Source organism: Esox lucius, chromosome 14, assembly GCF_011004845.1.
Source record: "Esox lucius isolate fEsoLuc1 chromosome 14, fEsoLuc1.pri, whole genome shotgun sequence".
Taxonomy (NCBI): Eukaryota; Metazoa; Chordata; class Actinopteri; order Esociformes; family Esocidae; genus Esox; species Esox lucius.
In genome coordinates, this window is record NC_047582.1 from 2,692,248 (window position 1) to 2,717,330 (window position 25,083).

The window sequence follows — 25,083 nt, forward strand, 5'->3', positions numbered from 1 at the left end:
GGTTCATCGTCTCTGTGGGATCTCTGATCTGAGTTATGACTGTGGCTGTGAGACCAACTGGTGTGAGATAAAACCATCCGACACACAGGCAACAGGAAGGGTGTGCTAGATTATTCAGAAATGTCAGTGCTAAACAATGAAATCTTTTGCACGATAAGTTTCAGGATTACCTAACTGGCTGATACAAGTGATGATACATCAAATTTGGTGATTATCAAACGTGTGACCTTCACCACGGTTAGGTGTTTTTTCTGTACATTAGAACTGATAGCTATGTTCTCTATGTGCTCTGTGTATGTTTAACTTCAGAATGTTCTATTTGTTCGATAGAATGTTTTGAAATATTTCTATATCAGTATGAAATCATAAATTCAGTTCATCAATAATCTCTTAATTAATGTAAATTCATTCATGTTGCAGTAAAAACAGTGAAATATTGAAGTATACAGAATGGTGCAATATAAATGACTTAAAGTTATTAATGCACTGCTGAGATGTAATTATCATTTTGTTGGTGAACCACAAGAGGACACACCTCCATGACACTGAACCATATTAATGAACACCTTAGTAACCTACTACTGTATGTCTACATCCCAAATGACACCCTATTCCCCATGAGTCCTGGTTAGAAGTAGTACACTATATAGTTATTAGGGAGCCATTAGGGAGAATGTAATGTCTGGTTTTTATTGACCATGACATGTCTAGCAAGGTTAGACTGACATTGTATTTGAATAAACGATAATGGCTAATGCTTTTAGGAGGATGAAAATTGCCTTGTCCATTAGGTTCTGCCTCGTCATTTTTACACCCAAGGTGACTCTGCTCTGCCTAGCGACGTAGTGTCATCCGCTGTTAAGACAGCAGCCAAACAGGCAGAAAGACTATCCTAGACAATGTTATTGATGGAGATTAGGGTGTGTGTGTGTGTGTTAGTGCATTGGGGCATGGTTTGTGTGTCAAACACAAGCGTAATTTTGTCTGGACAAAATCTACATTTTATAGCCTACATCAGCTGTGTCAAGGCGATGATGGTTGATTGACTGAATGGGAAAGTGCAAACCCTTAGTTTCTGAAACTCTCCAGCTCGTTTGTTCTTAATAAAATGTATTGTGGCTGTGTTTAAATACATCTGCAAGAAATGATGCACTAACTTCTTTATGGACCAACACATTTTTACCATAATGTATTTTCTTTAAGTCAAGAAATGTGATGCGTTGATATCGGTTTTATAATTGAGATTACTGTTAATGATTAGATGAGAGATTCATTAGAGGGGTCGCAGGTAGCCTAGTGGTTAAAGCATCTGATCAGTAACCAAAAGGTTTTTACTTATTCTATACTGTAGGCAGATAGAGCCAACAATGCTATAAATCTTCCCAAAAGTTAGCACTAGAACAAATAATTATAGCTAGTTTGGTCACTCACGTGTACTAAAAAGCTAACTAAGGGTCAGCACAAATATGGATAAAGTGTAGATGGACAGTAATGCTCACCCTGACACAACCCAATCTTTCCAAGGGTCAAAAGGACAGATTAGCATACAGTCTAGAGCCTGTCATAAGTACTTATAAGCCCAAAGCTTCAGAAGCAAGACCTAAACATAACATTGGTCTGTGGGGAACGGATTTGGGGAATTGTACATGCAAAACCCCATTAGCATGCCTCCAGAGGTTGGTTGTTACAGAATGGATAATTTGATGCAGAAATGATGTAATAGGGGATCGGAATTATATAACTTCCCATAACAGGGTTTCCTAAAAGCACCCAAACACAGATGGGTTGCATCCTCAGTGGCACCCTATGTAGTGCATTCATTGGGATACAGGAATGGTTCCACTGTGGTTTTGTCTGGGAACCTCTAAAACACATGTCCAATGAGTAGGCATAATCCACCTGGGAGAAATAATGATGAAGCAGTAAAAAAAAACACATTGAAATTAAAAACAATGCATAATTTACCTCGAACAGAGAACATGACATGAAATATCAATTCAAACATCGAAAATCCAGTTTGAAACATTGAGTTGATAAATGATAATCAAAGCATAATAAATACATTACATTGGTTACATACAATGTGAGGGTCTCACCTTTTCCTGGTATTGTCTGCGGGATGAGTCCAATGATTGGATGAGAGCGGTGGCATGGCCCACGAACATGGCGTAGCAGGTCGCGCCCACGATCATACTGAGCATGGTGATCCACAAGTCGGACATGCTGACGGGTGCCCGGGCGCCGTATCCAATACACAGCATGTGGCTCATTGCCTTGAACAGGGCATACGAGTACTGCTTACCCCACGAGTCATTCTGCAGGGAAGATGGAGGAGACGGGGAGTGGACAGGAGACAGAAATAGGGGTTACCGCAGGCTTAGAGAAGATTTCTGAGCGCTAAGTGAGAAACGTGAGGAGGCACTTTGTCTTTGATGGATCACTGAACCTCCACAGAACATCCTGCCAACAGCCCTCATGCTTGGGCGCATCACACTCATATAGTGACTTAATCTCTCCTCCCTCACTCCTCATTGGCCGAAGGGTGTAAAACAATTGATGGCAGAAAGCAGTGCTAATCAACATATATTACTTCCATTAGTTGTGAAAGGCTGATGTTTAGTCTAGCTTTGGCCTAAGGGTTCTTCATTGTGGTGGACTGGCCGGGATCATGTCTTTGCTGTGGCCTTTTTTTTTGTGTTCCAAACTGCATCCCCATATATCGTACTGCATCGGACCAGCGCTCTATGGGTCTTGGACAAAATATTCCACCATAAAGGGAAACAGGTTCTATTTGGGACACAGCCTGTCCAAGTATCAATTACAATAATGTTTTAATGAGATTTATTGCAGAGATATAGAAATACAGTTCAGGGCCAAGGCACTGAGCTAATGAATACTGTACTCCTGCTGGAGAAAGGTCAAGGCTGTTTCAATGGTCTATATCTTTCATAATTTTTTATGTTCAATTTGAAATAATTCTAAAATGAAATATTCATAAATATTCCCAAGAATGTAGAGTAATAGTAAGTAGTAAGTCTTCAGACTGTTCCTTTCTAGGGAAGATTTTTTTTTATAACGGTATATCCTTTTGGGCTCCTTTGCCATTTTTGCTAAACAACACAACTAAACACTTTCAATTGAAATGTCACACCTAAAGCACACAAATGTCACCAGCCTTCAGGTCAGGACATCCTGAGCTGCAAACCCACTTTGTAACACCATACAAATCATCCTTCTTTAAACCACTAACATTGAAGATTCACCTGTTGATTTCTAAAAGAAATTAGTTTGAGTTTAATGCTGCATAATTCATACATTTTTGGTTTGTGAGGCTCAGATTCCTGAGCAGTTGTGCCAAATGTCATTACTTCTAGTCAAACTGATCAAGAGATACAAACGTGCACGTAATAGCACCACAGTGTGCACACTTTGATTCTTGATTTACGGGGCAGTTGAATGTTTTCAGGAGAGATATTCGGACATGAAATCATGACATAAAAAATACAAAGCCACATCAGTGAAGGGATAAACTGCAACATTTAAGGAGCTATTTATCTCACTTATACTAGATTTGCCCACAAACAACAACATAAGAAACAAGAAAAGTAACCAGGGAGGAATGTTGTTGGCCTGGCTGAATTCGATATGCAGCTTCCTATGTGGCTGACTGTGTCTTTAGCTACTACGCTATTTCAACAAAGAGTGTTGTTGCACAGGATGTATGTGTAGAGATGTGGTGTCTGTGTACTTCTGCATTGTCAAACTAGTCGAAACTACACAGTTCTCGAAACAAGTTCCCTACATTAGCTAACATCCAAACTAACAACAGGTACAGTGAGGGGAAAAAATTTGATCCCCTGCTGATTTTGTACGTTTGCTCACTGACAAAGAAAGGTTCAGTCTATAATTTTAAAGGTAGGTTTATTTGAACAGTGAGAGACAGAATAACAACAACAAAAATCCAGAAAAACACATGTTAAAAATGTAATGAATTGATTTGCATTTTAATGAGTGAAATAAGTATTCGACCCCTCTGCAAAACATGACTTAGTACTTGGTTTTAAAACCCTGGTTGGCAATCACAGAGGTCAGATGTTTCTTGTAGTTGGCCACCAGGTTTGCACACATCTCAGGAGGGATTTTGTCCCTCTCCTCTTTGCAGATCTTCTCCAAATCTTTAAGGTTTCGAGGTTGACGTTTGGCAACTCAAACCTTCAGCTCCCTCCACAGATTTCCTATGGGATTAAGGTAATCTGACTGGCTAGGCCACTCCAGGACCTTAATGTGCTTCTTCTTGAGCCACTCCTTTGTTGTCTTGGCTGTGTGTTTTAGGTCATTGTCATGCTGGAATACCCATCCACGACCCATTTTCAACGCCCTTGCAGAGGGAAGGAGGTTCTCACCCAAGATTTGACGGTTCATGGCCCCGTCCATCGTCCCTTTGATGCGATTAAGTTGTCCCGTCCCCTTTGAAAAAACACCCCCAAAGCATAATGTTTCTACCTCCATGTTTTGCGGTGGGGGTGGTGTTCTTGGGGTTATAGGCAGCATTCCTCCTCTTCCAAACATGGCAAGTTGAGTTGATGCCAAAGAGCTTGATTTTGGTCTCATCTGACCACAACACTTTCACTCAGTTCTCCTCTGAATCATACAGATGTTCATTGGCAAACTTCAGACGGGCCTGTACATGTGCTTTCTTGAGCAGGGGGATCTTGCAGGCGCTGCAGGATTTCAGTCATTCCTGATTCCTCACCGTTCTCATGATCATTGCAACTCCACGAGGGGAGATCTTGCATGGAGTCTCAGACCAAGGGAGATTTACAGTTCTTTTGTGTTTCTTCCATTTACAAATAATCGCACCAACTGTTGTCACCTTCTCACCAAGCTGCTTGGCGATGGTCTTGTAGCCCATTCCAGCCTTGTATAGGTCTACAATCTTGTTCCTGATATCCTTGGACAGCTCTTTGTTGTTGGCCATGGTGGAGAGTTTGGAATCTGATTGATTGCTTCTGTGGACAGGTGTATTTTATACAGGTAACAAACTGAGATTAGGAGCACTCCCTTTACGAGTGTGCTCCTAATCTCAGCTCGTTACCAGTGTAAAAGACAAATGGGAGCCAGAAGTCTTTCTGACTGAGAGGGAATACAAATATTTCACTCATTAAAATGCAAATCAATTAATTTCAACATTTTTGACATGCATTTTTCAGGATTTTTTGTTGTTGTTATTCTGTCTCTCACTGTTCAAATAAACATAACATTAAAATTATAGACTGATCATTTCTGTGTCAGTGGGCAAATGTACAAAATCAGCATGGGATAAAATAAAATGTTTCCTTACTGTATAACAGGGTCGCCATAGTACATTCAACCAGTTAAGTAAGAAAAAAATTACTGTTGATGGCTAGTAATATCATCTTGTAATATCAAAGTGATCAGTAGGTTATTCTTTAACCGGAAGGCAAGAAATCTAGCTACAACTTTCTAGTAGTTGACACCTCAGAGCTGCATAGAGGTCTATGCGCCACTACTATCTGTCATTTTTTGAACAAATAAAAGGAATTGTAATTTACCATACCATACCATACCATCTTCTTCCGCTTATCCGGGGCCGGGTCGCGGGGGCAGCAGTCTAAGCAGGGATGCCCAGACTTCCCTCTCCCCAGACACTTCCTCCAGCTCTTCCGGGGGGACACCGAGGCGTTCCCAGGCCAGCCGGGAGACATAGTCCCTCCAGCGTGTCCTAGGTCTTCCCCGGGGTCTCCTCCCGGTGGGACGGGACCGGAACACCTTCCCAGGAAGGCGTTCCGGAGGCATCCGAAAAAGATGCCCAAGCCACCTCAGCTGACCCCTCTCGATGTGGAGGAGCAGCGGCTCTACTCTGAGCTCCTCCCGGGTGACCGAGCTTCTCACCCTATCTCTAAGGGATCGCCCGGCCACCCTGCGGAGAAAGCTCATTTCGGCCGCCTGTATCCGGGATCTTGTCCTTTCGGTCATGACCCAAAGCTCATGACCATAGGTGAGAGTAGGAACGTAGATTGACTGGTAAATCGAGAGCTTCGCCTTGCGGCTCAGCTCTTTCTTCACCACGACAGACCGATACATCGACTGCATTACTGCAGAAGCTGCACCGATCCGTCTGTCAATCTCCCGTTCCATCCTTCCCTCACTCGTGAACAAGACCCCTAGATACTTAAACTCCTCCACTTGAGGCAGGCACTCTCCACCAACCTGAAGTGGGCAAGCCACCCTTTTCCGACTGAGGACCATGGCCTCGGATTTGGAGGTACTGATTTTCATCCCCACCGCTTCACACTCGGCTGCAAACCGTCCCAGCGCATGCTGAAGGTCCTGGTTAGAAGGGGCCAACACGACAACATCATCTGCAAAGAGCAGAGACGAAATTGTGTGGTCCCCAAACCTGACACCCTCCGGCCCCTGGCTGCGCCTAGAAATTCTATCCATAAAAATTACGAACAGAACCGGTGACAAAGGGCAGCCCTGCCGGAGTCCAACATGCACTGGGAACAAGTCTGACTTACTGCCGGCAATGCGGACCAAGCTCCTGCTTCGGTTGTACAGGGACCTGACAGCCCTTAGCAAAGGACCCAGGACCCCATATTCCCCAAGCACCCTCCACAAGATGCCGCAAGGGACACAGTCGAATGCCTTCTCCAAATCCACAAAACACATGTGGATTGGTTGGGCAAACTCCCATGAACCCTCCAACACCCCGTAGAGGGTATAGAGCTGGTCCAGTGTTCCACGGCCCGGACGAAAACCACACTGTTCCTCCTGAATCCGAGGTTCTACTATCGGCCGTATTCTCCTCTCCAGAACCCTGGCATAGACTTTCCCGGGGAGGCTGAGAAGTGTGATCCCCCTATAGTTGGAACACACCCTCCGGTCCCCCTTCTTAAAAAGAGGGACCACCACCCCGGTCTGCCATCCCAGAGGCACTGTCCCCGACCGCCACGCGATGTTGCACAGGCGTGTCAACCAAGACAGCCCCACAACATCCAGAGACTTGAGGTACTCAGGGCGGATCTCATCCACCCCCGGTGCCTTGCCACCGAGGAGTTTCTTGACCACCTCAGTGACTTCAGCCCGGGTGATGGACGAGTCCACCTCTGATACCTCATCCTCTGCTTCCTCAATGGAAGAAGTGACAGCGGGATTGAGGAGATCCTCGAAGTACTCCTTCCACCGCCCGACGACATCCTCAGTTGAGGTCAACAGCTGCCCACCTCTACTGTAAACAGCGTTGGTAGGGCACTGTTTCCCTCTCCTGAGGCGCCGGATGGTTTGCCAGAATCTCTTCGAGGCCAGCCGATAGTCCTTCTCCATGGCCTCACCCAACTCCTCCCAGGCCCGAGTTTTTGCCTCCACAACCACCCGGGCTGCAGCCCGCTTGGCCTGTCGGTACCCGTCAGCTGCGTCAGGAGTCCCACAAGCCAACCAGGCCTGATAGAATTCCTTCTTCAGCTTGACGGCATCCCTTACTTCCGGTGTCCACCACCGGGTTCGGGGATTGCCGCCTCGACAGGCACCGGAGACCTTACGGCCACAGCTCCGAGCGGCCGCTTCGACAATGGCGGTGGAGAACATGGTCCACTCGGACTCAATATCTCCAGCCTCCCTCGGGATCCAGTCGAAGCTCTGCCGGAGGTGGGAGTTGAAGATCTCTCTGACAGGAGACTCGGCCAGACGTTCCCAGCAGACCCTTACAGTACGCTTGGGCCTGCCGAGTCTGTCCAGCTTCTTCCCCCGCCATCGGATCCAACTCACCACCAGGTGGTGATCAGTTGACAGCTCCGCCCCTCTCTTTACCCGAGTGTCCAAGACATACGACCGCAGGTCAGATGAGACGACAACAAAGTCGATCATCGACCTGCGGCCTAGGGTGTCCTGGTGCCACGTGCACTGATGGACACCCTTATGCTTGAACATGGTGTTCGTTATGGACAAACTGTGACTAGCACAGAAGTCCAATAACTGAACACCACTCGGGTTCAGATCAGGGGGGCCGTTCCTCCCAATCACGCCCCTCCAGGTGTCACTGTCGTTGCCCACGTGGGCGTTGAAGTCCCCCAGTAGAACAATAGAGTCCCCAGTCGGAGCACTTTCCAGCACCCCTCCCAGAGACTCCAAGAAGGTCGGGTACTCTGCACTGCCGTTCGGCCCGTAGGCACAAACAACAGTGAGAGACCTATCCCCGACCCGTAGGCGCAGGGAAACGACCCTCTCGTTCACCGGGGTAAACTCCAACACATGGCGGCAGAGCTGGGGAGCTATAAGCAAACCCACACCAGCCCGCCGCCTCTCACCATGGGCAACTCCAGAGTGGTGAAGAGTCCATCCTCTCTCAAGGAGTGTGGTTCCAGAGCCCAAGCCGTGCGTAGAGGTGATCCCGACTACCTCTAATCGGAACCTCTCAACCTCACGCACTAACTCAGGCTCCTTCCCCGCCAGCGAGGTGACATTCCACGTCCCTAGAGCTAGTTTCCGTGTCCAGAGATCGGGTTGTCTAGGCCCCTGCCTTCGACTGCCGCCCGATCCTCTTCGCACCGGCCCCTTATGGTCCCTCCTGTGGGTGGTGAGCCCACGGGAGGGCGGCCCCACGTCGCCCGTTCGGGCTGAGCCCGGCCGGGCCCCATGGGGGAAGGCCCGGCCACCAGGCGCTCGCATACGAGCCCCAACCCCGGGCCTGGCTCCAGGGTGGGGCCCCGGCTGCGCCATACCGGGCGACGTCACGGTACACATAATTTTAATCATCATTAAGGGGTTTTTGAACCCTCCCAAGGCAAACAGGTCTTAGGCGACGGGTCAGACTAAGAGCGGTTCAAAAACCCCTTAATGAATTGTAATTTAATTCAACAAAATAGTATGGTAGCCAAAAATAGGGAGTCATATTTTTTAGGTATGTCACTAACCAGCTATGTAAAAATATTAATATTTCCTCAGAAATTTCAGAAATTTTCATTAATGACATGATTGCTAAAATGTGTATGTCACAATCATATTTCAATTCTGTTCAGAGGAAGGGAGATACGGTTAATAAATGTTTCTTTTTTATTTATAATATATATTTTATGAATTCATTCCAAGAATAATAGGCTAATTATTAAATCTGTTTTGAAATGATTTAGAGAAATCTAGTTTAGAAACATAATATATAGATAACGGTATTATGGCTACATACACTAGTACATACATTTTTGTGCCTTTTGTTGGTGTTGGATGGATGGGGGACAGAGTGGACTTCAATTTCTTTGTTTGGATATAATTTAATTAAGGCACATTAGATTAGTGTCTAACATTAACTATGAGACAGTTATACTTCTTGCAAACCTTGACCAAACATAACCTTATTTTTATAGATTTTACATGTTGTTACATGATGAAAATATATTTTGGGGGCGTATGCCCAGACACCCTTAAGAGGCTTAGCCCCCTATCCATGATTCTCTAGTGACATCTCTAGCAGTGGTGGGCCGTCAGGGCCAGCAATGCCTTCTCTGCTGGCTTAAAGATTGTCAGAATCAGAAAATTATATTATTTTATAGGTGTAGTGCTTTAGATTTGTTGTTTAGATTTTTCCTTTTGGCAACAATGGCAGATGAAGGAGAAGAAATAAGTTTGTTGGCGAATTTATAGAAAAATAAGTATTTTCTAAAAAAGAAAGGAGGATGGAATTTGACTTCAAAAACAATAAGCAGCTTTGGTAAGTTTGATGGATTTTTACATTTAGGACCGGCGCCATGATGGGTCTTAAGGGGGCGTTGTGTTTTTGTATTCAGTTGTATTTAGGACTGAAACACAGCAGGAGGAGACTGATAAACATACAAACTTAATCCTGGCGCCGGGCCTGTTAATAGGTAGTTATTATTATTGCTTGCTTTAGATCATTGCTACTGGTGTGAGGCATGTTCAGTTTCAGTGGCCTAGCTGGCTGTGCCTTTGAGTGTGCATGGTGGCATACGTGTGTGTTTAGGTCCAGCAGCTTGGCTGGAATATCTGGGGAAGCCTGAATCCTGATTGTTGTTCCTCCTGGCATTTTTGCTTGCTTCTTGGACGTATGAGTAAATGCGACTGGTTGTGGTGAGTTTGTTCTGGTTTATTTGGTAAGGACCTTGATTTGGGCTATGTGATGGCTATGTGTGTTGCAGCATCCTGTCATACTGCGTTATACTGGTACATTCTTGATGGTGTATTCAGGTCGTGTTAATTAGTGTCTTGTATGTCTCAATGGTGTTAAATCAGTCTTTTCCACTCAATAAAGATTATTGTCACTGTGAATATGGGGTGGTTACATTGAATGTCAATAGCCTATAGCCCTATAGTGTCATATGGTGACGTTATTAGAATGCGGAAAATAGTGCTGAAAATAGTGCTGAAGTCCTAGGTGTAAAATGCACGGCCCACCACTGGTGTCTAGTATTTCATATATTTGAAGTAGTAACAGTTAGAGTTTAGGAATCAAGCAAGGCCAGCTGGCTTGGAGCTATGATGGCTAACTAGCTTGTTAACATGTGCAGGACTCAATTAATTCAAACTGCAAAATTGGTTAGATTTATTTGTAAAGAAAAAAGAAAAGGATGGATAGAGACAAGAGAGGTCCAACAGGTCTTTGTGTTTAATTATAGATAATATGTTTGTGTGACTATAGTGTATAACTGATTGTATTTAGGTGTAATTTTGGTGTGAATTTCCATAAATAAGCTCTCTCAAAATAAAACACAAATCTGGACCTCACTAATTTCTAAACCCTGGCTAAGGTCCTGATGAGAACTGTAATTAATTGAGGATAATGATTTTAATGAATCTTAAGGATTCATGTAATAAACGGATACAAATATAAATCAAGACTTTCTTCATAATTTCTTCCAGCAAAATTATGTATGTATTTTTGTATGTAATACAAACGTCTTTATAATGCATTTAATACAATACATCGGCTATTGATCCCACATTTACTGTAGCCAGTTTGCACTAATACTGCTAGATATTTCTTTTGAACACATTTGTTCTGGGAAGAGATGGGAATACATTTCTGCATAAAGATGGTCTCAGTATAGACTATGTGTAACAGAGGTAACAGAAGAATTAACTAACAAAACATTATTTTGCTCTGAACCCAGAAGAAAATGTGTGTCATGTACACGAATAGTGGTTGCCTACGGTACGAGGTTCGCCATAGGAAGAAAATCGTGTCCTACACATGAAAACAATGCCTTTTACGTGTTCATGTCACGATTTTCTAATACGGAATTCTTGTAAAATCTAAATCCTGTGATACTGTGCTGGGTCAGAGAATTGTAAATCAGACTTTTTTTATTATATTGCATTTTTATTTTCATTGTAAAGCACATTGAATTGCTTCTATGTATGAATTGTGCTATATAAATAATCCTGTTTGCTATCTGTACCTTTCTAGAACATTGCTGTTAATCACTCCCCCATACTCCACTGAACACCTATACTCAAATATTGTCTGCTGATAATGCATAAAATTGTATAGTATTTTACAGTTACTGCCCTGTTGTTCTGTACCATCCATGTAATACAGACTGGCAAAAGATTATACTTAGCTTAAGTTAGATGACACACCACCTTTGTTTAGTTTGAGGGACATGTTATTTGGGAACACATTTAATGCAATTTTTGTTTAACATCACTCTGGGCATATTTTAAGTAAGCTATTAATTACTACTATTACCAAATGTATATAGAGGAGGCTTTTTCCAGCTTTTATGCTTTGGGAATCCCTGTTCTAATCTGCTCCCACTGCAACAATTTTGTCTAGTGTGATAGCAACTCCATTGAATCGAACTCTTTAGGAAGTAGGGACAGAGACAAAATTCTCTTGGCACATTTAGCAGTTTATTTATTGCAAGGAGAGAGGAATCAAAGCTTACAGAATATACCTTGAAACATCTCTGGTGTCAGTTGGAAATACATTCAGTAAGTATACAAGAATGGAAGGGGATAAGAATCTGCATATGCATTAAGACAACATTATCCCCTCCTGCCCCCGGTTGTGTCTTCCTCTATCCTGTCCTAAGGGTTTGCCCAAATAGGCAAAATGCCCCTCCTTCCCCCAAGAGGCTAAAGGGGCAGAACAGCTGGCCACATACGTACAGAACAAAGAACTGATAGTTCAGGCAGATTAACAAATGGTCAGAGGACCCAATGATACACTCTCCCACATTTACAACACTCCCATTACCTCTAGCATTCGTCTATACATTTATAGAATCCAAAAATAAATCAGTTCAAGAAATTCCTCAATACTAGTATGCTACCAGTTCTTACATTGTCTGTGCATCACAGCATTCTTTTGTACTTCATAACTTCATTTTTTTTCTTTTTTTTCTTTTCCTGCTGTGTCTCCTCCTGTGTGTCTTAGCTAAAATTGATCATGATGAATTGTTTTACTTATTTTCATGCTGTATTGTTTTTAAATAATTGTGCTGCTGCTGTCTTGCATACCACCTCTTTTTCTGCAGTTGTTTTGTTGACCATCGCTCTTTCAATGACCCACCTCCCTCATGGAAGTCTGAACCATGTTTGCCAGAACTGCAGGTTTGGATTTCAATATATCATGATTTGGAGCCTTCCTATATGATTCTTACTGGTGTTTTTTCTTACACACTACTAATATACTTATTTCTTAATATGAATCAACCTTATAATATTTCTATTAAACTCCTTTATATGATTTTCCTAGGAAATAAGAATCCTGTCAGACAGTTTCAAATATTATAAGACAAAGGGTTCCCACTACTCTTAACTTTTTGTTCTTTCTTTTTCCACTGTCTTTTCAATAGAGCATAAAATGCCTGAAAATAAAAATCTAAACATTTGTTATAATTTATCTTCACAGTTGACATTTATATGTAATCTACCTTCACAGATTGATGAGAAGATTACCAGATAATTCCACTCTGACACACAGTCTATGACCAAAATGGCAAGCTTATCCCAGATAGTACATTACTTTTGACCCAGCTCCTATGACATTGCTCAAAAGTATTACCCTATATACTGTTGGGGACAGAGTGCCATTTCCAACAAAGCCAGTGCTATCATTAGAGGAACTGAGATTGTTGGACTGCAATTTCCAATTTTGCATCAGAATTGCATCAGCTGTTATGCATCCTAACTAGAAATAAGAAACCAAACCAAATGATGTTCACTATAATTCAACACTGCTTAATCCCATTCATTTAGTGTATGCAAGCATTTTATGAGAACTGCTGATTAAAAAAAGGTATTGATAAATATATATGATAGATTGATAAATATAAGGATGATTAGTTGAGAATCAACATTGAGTGCAGTTTAGTATTGATATGCGGAAGTAGTGAGCGACATGCATAGCCCTCATTTACAAAGTTTACTGAGATTATGCAAAACTTTACAGCATATTAAAAAATATTTCTAATCTTTCAGCTGTAAGGTAAACCAACCTAACCATGTCAAAACCATTAGAACCCACCACTGAAGAAAGTATAAGGTGGTCTATCCAGCTATCTATCCAGCATACGTGCAACCAGTAAATGTGAAGCAGTTTGTTCATATGTGAACTTGCTTGTGCTGTGGTTACAAAATATTAATGTGAACACCTATATATGCCATTGTGCCAAGAAAATTTCAGTTTTTTAGAAGGGGGATAAATGAACTGAAATCTAATCTACTGCTTGGCCGGGCCCAAGTCCTAAGCTGAACATCATAACTCTGAGACTTTAGTGTCTCTCAGCCACACAAAGCTATTAGTGGACCCTACCTAAGCCAAGGGAAAATGCAGACCAACAGACATCAGAGACATCCAATGATACACAATAATGTGCATGATAGCCAGTAATTTCAAGGTAGATTGGATCTAAATGTTATGTGAATCCAGTGTACCTCATAAAAATGATTTTAGCAATGCATTGCCACTTCAGTGTGTCTACTGTTCTCAAAATTCAGTCAGAGAACAGCACAAAACAACCCTCCTTTGATTAATCACAGTCAGTCAGACTTGGATGTCATGTCACCTGCAGCAACTTGTAACAGATTACATTGTCAACCCTGACAAGAAAAAAGGTTACTCAGTTTAAGATTTAAGATGCAGCATTTAGTTAGCTGGCTGTCGTGGAAATAAAATGCAATCAATAAACTGCATTAATCCAGAAAATATACCAAATGACATCCTGTTCCCTGTTCAATGCCTATATCCAAATAAGTGCTCTATGAATGGAACAATATGCCATTTGGGGTGTAAGAACAATTATGCAGCTACTGTTGCCTTGCCTTACCTAACTGCTTTTAGCCGGAAAGAGTGGTGGATTCTACAGCCATAGGAATATCTTGCTGTACTACAAGAAATTGCTATAGGTTTGGCCCTGGAATAAATAGAACCTAGGTAGATGAACGCAACACTGGTATGAAAATGAATAAATAGTGTTTGCTGATGAGTGCCATGAGCAATGCAAATTAAGAACAGTATAAAAAAAGAAGGGCCTTGAAGCAAATTCTTAGGAGGAAAGATAGCTGTGATCTTCAACACAAAAAGGGCTATAGATACGACAATATTATGTTAAGGATCTCATTGTATTATTACATCAAAGTGGATCCAAACAAAATCCATAATAATTCCATTCATCTGAGCATTTAATTTCTTCAATTTCTGTTTAAACGGAAAGCCTCCCACCCTAACCTCTTTCTCTCTTTCCACTATTACCATCATTATAAGCAATGAGAATGCACTACTCGTTTTTATTCATAATCTATTACATAAAGAAATCAGAATCTGTTCTGTTCCACAGTGAAACTACTGCCGTGAACAAAGGGCACTGTATGCTTTGAACAGCCCACCACTAAGACCTCTGGGGTCCTGTTATTTATCAAAATATACATCAACCAGATATGAAGACTAACAAGATAGGATCACATTGGCAGATCTGGAGCTTGCCAAAATACACATTGTGAACCCCAAATAGCACCCCACACAGTGCCCTACTTTTAAACTGGTCCCTGGTCTAAAGTAGAGCCCTACAGTTTATAGGATAGAGGGTGTTATTTGGGACACATCTAACACACTGAAAATATTCTGTGTGATGGATGAAAGTGATGGATGTGGGGAAGACTGTAAGGATGAGATAGTATGTGTGCCTCTCAAATGGCACCCTTTTTCCTATGTAGTGCACTACTTGTTACCAGAGTAATGAAGTGCATTTTATATTATGATAAGCAATACTGCATAGTCACGCATCTATAGCAGGTTTTTTTCTATCTGGCCTAAAAATAATGCATTGTGATTCATTTAGATCAGTGGTTCTCAAACTGGGTAGGCAGAAGAATAGGAGAAATGTCATTCTAATTTTCATTCCATTTTTTTTTTATCAACATCAATAACAACAAACGAAACAGATGTTGGCCAAGGGGAACAGTGGAATTACTTTAGAGGGTGTAAGACAATATAATGTAATATTACTTGACAGAGATATAGTATCCACAGTACTCCACCAATCATGCATCCAAAAGAATACTTATTTCCTATCAAAGTTTTTCTATTATTATTTTTACAGTTTTTCTCTATGTTGCAACAAAAATAATCACTATGCTCCATAAAATAATTGTAGATTTTTAGGAAATGCAAGCATCCAAGTCCTAGTATAACTACTTATATGCCATATTTTCCTCAGTCAAGTAGAATTCTGATTATTCCCTGATGAACTCATCCCAAAAGGGGTTACTGGGCCCAACAAGTTTGAGAATCAATGATTTACTCTTACTAGAGTATTGCCTTGATTACTGTACATAGCTAAGTTATCTACAAAGCAGGCATTTCAAACTAAAACATAAACATTGCAAACAGAATTAGTTTGACAGGAATATCTAATATCCAGATACAATTTATTGCTGTGCTATGATTGTTGTCAGTGCTAGGCAAGATATTATTAGTTTAAACAAAATGTGACACTGACACTATATGGACGTGGGGCCGCCTTCCCGTGGGCTCACCACCCACGGGAGGGACCATAAGGGGCCAGTGCGAAGAGGATCGTGCGGCAGTCGAAGGCAGGGGCCTAGACAACCCGATCTCTGGACAAGGAAACTAGCTCTAGGGACGTGGAATGTCACCTCGCTGGCGGGGAAGGAGCCTGAGATCGTGCGTGAGGTTGAGAGGTTCCGATTAGAGGTAGTCGGGATCACCTCTATGCACGGCTTGAGCTCTGGAACCACACTCCTTGAGAGAGGATGGACTCTTCACCACTCTGGAGTTGCCCATGGTGAGAGGCGGTGGGCTGGTGTGGGTTTGCTTATAGCTCCCCAGCTCTGCCGCCATGTGTTGGAGTTTACCCCGGTGAACGAGAGGGTCGTTTCCCTGCGCCTACGGGTCGGGGATAGGTCTCTCACTGTTGTTTGTGCCTACGGGCCGAACGGCAGTGCAGAGTACCCGACCTTCTTGGAGTCTCTGGGAGGGGTGCTGGAAAGTGCTCCGACTGGGGACTCCATCGTTCTACTGGGGGACTTCAACGCCCACGTGGGCAACGACAGTGACACCTGGTGGGGCGTGATTGGAAGGAACGGCCCCCCTGATCTGAACCCGAGTGGTGTTCAGTTATTGGACTTCTGTGCTAGTCACAGTTTGTCCATAACGAACACCATGTTCATGCATAAGGGTGTCCATCAGTACACGTGGCACCAGGACACCCTAGGCCGCAGTTCGATGATCGACTTTGTTGTCGTCTCATCTGACCTGCGGCCGTATGTCTTGGACACTCGGGTGAAGAGAGGGGCGGAGCTGTCAACTGATCACCACCTGTTGGTGAGTTGGATCCGATGGCGGGGGAGGAAGCTGGACAGACTCGGCAGGCCCAAGCGTACTGTAAGGGTCTGCTGGGAACGTCTGGCTGAGTCTCCTGTCAGAGAGATCTTTAACTCCCACCTCCGGCAGAGCTTCGACTGGATCCCGAGGGAGGCTGGAGATATTGAGTCCGAGTGGACCATGTTCTCCACCGCCATTGTTGAAGCGGCCGCTCAGAGCTGTGGCCGTAAGGTCTCCGGTGCCTGTCGAGGCGGCAATCCCCGAACCCGGTGGTGGACACCGGAAGTAAGGGATGCCGTCAAGCTGAAGAAGGAGTCCTATCAGGCCTGGTTGGCTTGTGGGACTCCTGAGGCAGCTGACGGGTACCGACAGGCCAAGCGGGCTGCAGCCCGGGTGGTTGTGGCGGCAAAAACTGGGGCCTGGGAGGAGTTCGGTGAGTCCATGGAGAAGGACTATCGGCTGGCCTCGAAGAGATTCTGGCAACCAACCCTTGTGGAGGGTGCTTGGGGAATATGGGGTCCTGGGTCCTTTGCTAAGGGCTGTCAGGTCCCTGTACAACCGAAGCAGGAGCTTGGTCCGCATTGCCGGCAGTAAGTCAGACTTGTTCCCAGTGCATGTTGGACTACGGCAGGGCTGCCCTTTGTCGCCGGTTCTGTTCGTAATTTTTATGGACAGAATTTCTAGGCGCAGCCAGGGGCCGGAGGGTGTCAGGTTTGGGGACCACACAATTTCATCTCTGCTCTTTGCAGATGATGTTGTTGTGTTGGCCCCTTCTAACCAGGACCTTCAGCATGCACTGGGACGGTTTGCAGCCGAGTGTGAAGCGGTGGGGATGAGAATCAGCACCTCCAAATCCGAGGCCATGGTCCTCAGTCGGAAAAGGGTGGCTTGCCCACTTCAGGTTGGTGGAGAGTGCCTGCCTCAAGTGGAGGAGTTTAAGTATCTAGGGGTCTTGTTCACGAGTGAGGGAAGGATGGAACGGGAGATTGACAGATGGATCGGTGCAGCTTCTGCAGTAATGCAGTCGATGTATCGGTCTGTCGTGGTGAAGAAAGAGCTGAGCCGCAAGGCGAAGCTCTCGATTTACCAGTCAATCTACGTTCCTACTCTCACCTATGGTCATGAGCTTTGGGCGGCCGAAATGAGCTTTCTCCACAGGGTGGCTGGGCGATCCCTTAGAGATAGGGTGAGAAGCTCGGTCACCCGGGAGGAGCTCAGAGTAGAGCCGCTGCTCCTCCACATCGAGAGGGGTCAGCTGAGGTGGCTTGGGCATCTGTTTCGGATGCCTCCGGAACGCCTTCCTGGGAAGGTGTTCCGGTCCCGTCCCACCGGGAGGAGACCCCGGGGAAGACCTAGGACACGCTGGAGGGACTATGTCTCCCGGCTGGCCTGGGAACGTCTCGGTGTCCCTCCGGAAGAGCTAGAGGAAGTGTCTGGGGAGAGGGAAGTCTGGGCATCCCTGCTTAGACTGCTGCCCCCGCGACCCGGCCCCGAATAAGCGGAAGAAGATGGATGGATGGATGATTGTTGTCAGTGCTAGGCAAGATATTATTAGTTTAAACAAAATGTGACACTGACACTATATGGATGAAATTTGATAGAAGCATCAACTCTCAGATGTGATACATTTTTGATTGTTTTAAGTCAAATGGTAATCCCAAACTATAAATGCCAGAGCTGAATAAGGGAGAAATATATTTTTAAAATGTGTATAATATTCCAAAAAATATAGCACACTCAAACATAGAAAGTTAACAGAATCCAGCCTTTAGGCTGGATTCTGTCATTTTGTCTTATTTGAAATGATGCATGACAAAAACACAGAAGCCCTTTTCAAATGTTTTGCTATGTATTGATTGAATTATAGTGTTTAAATATAACAAGTCATTTATAGTGTATGTATATGTATTGGCATCTTTTAATGCATTTGAATGAAAAAACAACGTTTCTGACCCTTTTAACTCTCCCTTTAACTTTGATCATGGCTTGTTTCCAATGACATGTAACATGTATACATAACTGATGTCATCTAGAACAGTGGTTCCCAACACCGGTCCTCGAGTACCCCTAACAGCACACATTTCTGTTGTAGCCCTGGACAAGCACAGCCAATTCAATTCAATGAGAGCCTAAATAATTTGTTGAATGTTGAAATGCGTACTGTTGGGGATACTTGAGGACCGTAGTTGGGAACCAATGATCTACAATATTAAACATATAGTGTCATAGTTTTGTATAAAAATAGCATGCAGACTTTGTGACCATCAACTTTAATTTTTATAGAATTAGCCAATGGCATATATATACACAGTAGCAGTCAAAAGTTTGGACACATACTCATTCTAAGGTATTTCTTTGTTTTTACTTTTTCCACGTTGTAGAATAATAGTTAAGCTAAAACTGTGAAATATCACATGCGAAGAGTTTGCAAAGCTGTCATCAAGACAAAGGGTAGCAACTTATGAAAAGTATTTTGATCGATTTAACACTTTTTTGGTTGGTACATGATTCCATTTATGTTATTTCATAGTGTATGTACACTGCTGTTCAAAGGTTTGGGGTCACTTAGTCCTTGTTTTTGAATGAACAAACATTTTTCAGTCCATTAAAATAACATCAAATTCCTCAGAAATACAGGGTAGACATTGCTAATTTTGTAAATGACAATTGTAGGTGGAAATTTCAAATTTTAATGGAATATCTACATAGGCATGGAGAGACCCATTATCAGCAACCATCAGTCTTGTGTTCTAATGGCACATTTTTGGATTGTGTTAGCAAAACTGAAAACTATTGTACTGAATAAACAAGCAATACAAGCGGCCATCTTTAGTTAGATATTTCGTTAGATATCTGATGCATCAGCAATTGTGGGTTTGATTACAGGCTCAAAATGATCAAACAAAGAACTTTCTTCTTGTACTCGTCAGTCTATTCTTGTTTGGAGCAATTAAGGCTATTCATATGAAAAAAATTCCAAAAAACTGATGAATTTGTACTTCTCCCTTCACAGAACAGTGCAATACAAAGAGAAGTGGTAAGCCCTGATGCACAACTGTCTAGTTTGAGAAAAAGACACCTTACAGGTCCCCAACTGGCAGCTTCATTAAATAATACCCAAAAACACCAATATCAACATCAACAGTGAATAAGTGACTCTGGGATGCAGAGGCAGAGTTGCAAAGAAAAAAACATATTGCAGACTGACCAATAAAAAGAAAAGATTAAGGTGAACACAGACACTGGACAGAGGAAGATTGGAAAAAAGTGTTATGGACAGATACATTTTGAGGTGTTCGGGTCACAAAGAAGATCATTCATGAAACGCAGACCAATTTAAAAGATTTGTACAAGGAAAAGGGGATCTTAAACATGGAGGGCAGTCACTCCATTTTGCAACACCATGCCATACCCTGTGGATGGTGCTTGATTGGAACCCATTTCATCCAACAACAGGACAATGACCCAAAGCACAGCTCCATACTATGCAAGAACTATTTAGGGAATAACCAGTCAGCTGGTGTTCTGTCTATAATAGACATCTAATTTACTTATCTAATGATCTGGAATACTAGGAGTGGGCCATCAGCCCCCCCCCCCCCACCATCCTGAGCTCACCTTGAGAGGTGTGAAACTCTGAGTAAACTGGAATGTAACAAAATGCATGATGTTGTGGACATTTATTTGTAGTGTCTGGATTTCCCTTGGTCCCCATAAAGGAATGAATAGTCTGACATGCTTTATTGTACTGTATGGGTTATGGATCAAACTTAGTCGTGCACAAGAACATTGTTGCACAACTGAGAACAACAGGTGGTAATGCCCAATCCATTAGGTAATTTTGCACTGGATAAGTTGGACAGCTACTATTCTTTGTGTTCATTGTGTTAGTCAAGGTAAAGTAATGATTGTTTGGGGCAGTGTTTTAGATATGTTCACTGTTAGGATATATAGCCATATTCTAAAAAATGATTTTAGTTTGTTTTTAAAAAGAGACCTACCAACACGTTGTGTTGTTGAACTATTTAGGAGTTTGTTCTAAGGTGGTGAGAATGGGCAACCTCACCTCCTCTGCACTGACCTGGAGCACCAAAGACTGCGTTCTCAGTCCCTTCCTGTTCTCCCTGTTCATCCTTTTTAATGGCTCACCATAAATGGGTGAAGCTTAGGGCTTCAGGAAGGGAGGCAGACCCACTAGGATGGCCTCTACCAACCTTTCCCATTACATCAGAGTAACATTTGTGTTCAGACTGGTCTCATCTGTGGTAATTTCACCAACACAGGCATATTTAGTTTTGGGATAATCAAAAACTAAAAGTGAAAGCTAAATATATTTTCCTCTCAATAACTTTAATGTTGAAACCAACTGAAGTGAGGGTATAGTCCTAAAGTAATCCCCCATTGTTGATGATAGAAAAATCAAAATATGCATAAAAAAATGATTTAGGGGTTGGCTGACCGCCACAATTTGGAATAGAAATGTATCAAAGTTTGTGAATTCCTACAAATGTAGGAGGTAAATGTAGACATTGTTTGTTTGCCATGAGGTAGTTTGGCCATTGTCCTGTAAAAATGCTTCACATAAGAGACCGTGTTGCACATTGATGTCTTTAATGGTGTCAGTGAATGTTCGTGTTTTTTACTTTTTCACTTTGTTTTGATGACTATACAGATTGGAACTCCTTATTGAATGGATTCTAGATCCATCCCTACTGCTAATTCTCTATTTTTCCATGTCCGTCCTGAAAAGATGGCCAGTGCGGGTTCAGGATGACATTACTGATCTGGGTTCCTGTGACGGAAGCAACAACTGACTGACTAAAGGCCGGTGCAGTTGGCCCGAATGGACAACATGACAGCACTACATCTCAAGGAAAGTACACCTGGATCCAGGCCAGCCAATGCCAACCAGATCAACATCACCAGCCCATGAGGACAGACTTTAAGGATCTGAACGACATGCCAGCTCAAGGAAGGACAAGAATCAGCGGACCCACCGATGCAAACAATGAGGGCCTCATTGGCGATGAAAGGGAGAACCGGACATTATAATAAATAACTGCACTCACAACACCTACTAGAAGCTGAAACACACACACACACTCTACACCTGGTTCATTGAAGAAGGGGAAAACCTGAATGGGAAAAGTACATCATTTTAACTGACATTAGCCAACAACAACAAAGATTTGTGAAAATGTAAGTTTTTATAAAATCCCAAGCATTTTTATGACAAATGCAGAGTAACAGAGTATGTACAGTGGGGAGAACAAGTATTTGATACACTGCTGATTTTGCAGGTTTTCCCACTTACAAAGCATGTAGTCTGTAATTTTTATCATAGGTAGTCTTCAACTGTGAGTGACGGAATCTAAAACCAGAAAATCACATTGTATGATTTTTAAGTTAATAATTAGCATTTTAATGCATGACATAAGTATTTGATACATCAGAAAATAATAATATTAATATTTGGTACAGAGACCTTTGTTTGCAATTACAGATATCATACATTTCCTGTAGTTCTTGACCAGGTTTGCACACACTGCAGCAGGGATTTTGGACCACTCCTCCATACAGACCTTCTCCAGATCGTTCAGGTTTCGTAAGCTGTCGCTGGGCAATACAGACTGTCAGCTCCTTCCAAAGATTTTCTATTGGGTTCAGGTCTAGAGACTGGCTAGGCCACTCCAGGACCTTGAGATGCTTCTTACGGAGCCACTCCTTAGTTGCCCTGGCTGTGTGTTTCGGGTCATGCTGGAAGACCCAGCCACGACCATCTTCAATGCTTTTACTGAGGGAAGGAGGTTGTTGGCCAAGATCTCGCGATACATGGCCCCATCCATCCTCCCCTCAATCCTCCCCTCAAATCCTGTCCACTTTGCAGAAAAGCATCCCCAAAGAATGATGTTTCCACCTCCATGCTTCACGTTTGGGATGGTGTTCTTGGGGTTGTACTCATCCTTCTTCTTCCTTCAAACATGGCAAGTGGAGTTTAGACCAAAAAGCTCTATTTTTGTCTCGTCAGACTACATTACTTTCTCCCATTCCTCCTCTGGATCATCCAGATGGTCATTGGCAAACTTCAGACGGGCTTGGATATGCGCTGGTTTGAGCAGGGGGACCTTGCGTGCGCTGCAGGATTTTAATCCATGACGGCGTAGTGTGTTACTAATGGTTTTCTTTGAGACTGTGGTCCCAGCTCTCTCCAGGTCATTGACCAGGTCCTGCCGTGTAGTTCTGGGATGATCCCTCACCTTCCTCATGATCATTGATGCCCCACGAAGTGAGATCTTGCATGGAGCCCCAGACTGAGGGAGATTGACCGTCATCTTGAACTTCTTCCATTTTCTAATAACTGCGCCAACAGTTGTTGCCTTCTCACCAAGCTGCTTGCCTATTGTCCTGTAGCCCATCCCAGCCTTGTGCAGGTCTACAATTTTATCCCTGATGTCCTTACACAGCTCTCTGATCTTGGCCATTGTGGAGAGGTTGGAGTCTGTTTGATTGAGTGTGTGGACAGGTGTCTTTTCTACATGTAACGAGTTCAAACAGGTGCAGTTAATACAGGTAATGAGTGGAGAACAGTAGGGCTTCTTCTAACAGGTCTGTGAAACTAACAGGTCTGTGAGAGCCGGAATTCTTACTGGTTGGTAGGTGATCAAATATTTATGTCATGCAATAAAATGCAAATTTTATATATATATATATATATATATATATATATATATATATATATATATATATATATATATATGTATATATGTTTATTACAATCACTGCAAAAGTGAGAGAAAACAACAGTGCTAAATTATTATCTTTAGTTAAAATAGAATTTTGTGAATAACAGAAGGGAGAATGGGTAATTCAATGTCTGCTAATGTTCCTTCTATGCTTGTGTTGCATTATTGACATCCACAGATAAACTGATCAGGGTTGTATCTAACATTTGATCTGTAACCTTCAGGAAAACCTCACTTTGCCTGATACCCACTGCTAATTTAAAGCCTGGAATTGCCCTGATGGTAAACATCAAACCCAGAAGAAGGGGCCTTAACCGATGCTTACACATTAATACTATTCAATTATCCAGAAGATCAAGAAAACTGTAACAGAAACAAATAAATGAATTTCAATTTTGTGTAATCATTGATCATGCATGTTGAAATGACTTTGAATTTAACAACATTAATGATTGCATGCAAAAGTAACTCATGTAAAGTAATTGTAACCATCTGGTCCTTAAGTTCCAGTAAGATTTCTTGCAATATAATTGTTGTCATTACTCCTAGATTATTATTATTATTATGTTATTGGCTTGTGTGAAACAGATTAATTCACTGCCCTAAATGAGGCCTCTCCTCCTGGCTATACTAATGATCATATCTCTGTGTATCCCAAAAAGGAGTTGGTGTTGCTAATGTTTATGACAGTAAATATACATTTACTCAAACACATCACTGATATTCATTATTTTGAAGTTTTACTCATGAAGGTTAAACAGGCTGATAAATCGTTTTACATAGCTACTATTTACAGGCCCCCCGGGCCATAGACAATGTTCCTCAATGAGTTTCCAGAATTCTTGTCTAACCGTGTAGTCATGGCATAGTATTCTAATTTTTGGAAAAGTCCAATGATCCTCTTCAAAAAGCCTTTGAAGCCATAATTGACTCAGTTGGTTTTATCCAACATGTCTCAGGTGCAACACACTGCCACAATCACACCTTAGATTTAGTCCTGTAACGAGAAATAGATATTGTAGATCTAATAAAAAATCCCCCTAAATCCTGGATTGTCGGATCACTGTCTTAATACATCCACTTGCTCCGCAAACAATGAGTTTCAAAAGCCGTACTATGAATACTCAGACTAAAAATAGATTCCTTGATATTCTTACAAGTTTGCTCATCAATGAATCCGCAAACGATCAAATCAAGGATCTGAACAACACTGCAAAAAACTTTAGATAAAACTGTACCAACCAACGCACCACTAAAAACTACAGAAATACGCAACAAGAAACTTTCACCCTGGTACACAGACAGTACTACAGCACTCAAGCAAGCCACCAGCAAATTGGAGCGAAAGTGGCGCTCCAACCAAGTTGGCAGTATTAAGACTAGCCTGGATAGACAGTACACTACAATACCGAAAATCACTCACATTTGCTCGATCAGCTTTTTTCTCCAACCTGATTGAGGCGAACAAAAACAATCAAAAATGTATCTTCGATACAGTTGCAAAGTTAACAAAAAAGCAAT

The 25,083-nt window shown here is 42.6% G+C and overlaps 1 protein-coding gene across 1 annotated transcript in view; it reads right to left on the reverse strand.

Annotated features, from left to right (window-relative positions):
- Positions 1 to 25,083, reverse strand: part of LOC105006060 (potassium/sodium hyperpolarization-activated cyclic nucleotide-gated channel 1) — a 181,218-nt gene that overhangs the window by 72,700 nt on the left and 83,435 nt on the right. Inside the window, exon 4 of the mRNA XM_013136990.4 lies at positions 2,097 to 2,315. Within this exon, the coding sequence (XP_012992444.1) occupies positions 2,097 to 2,315 (219 nt within the window). The remainder of the gene's footprint in view (positions 1 to 2,096; positions 2,316 to 25,083) is intronic.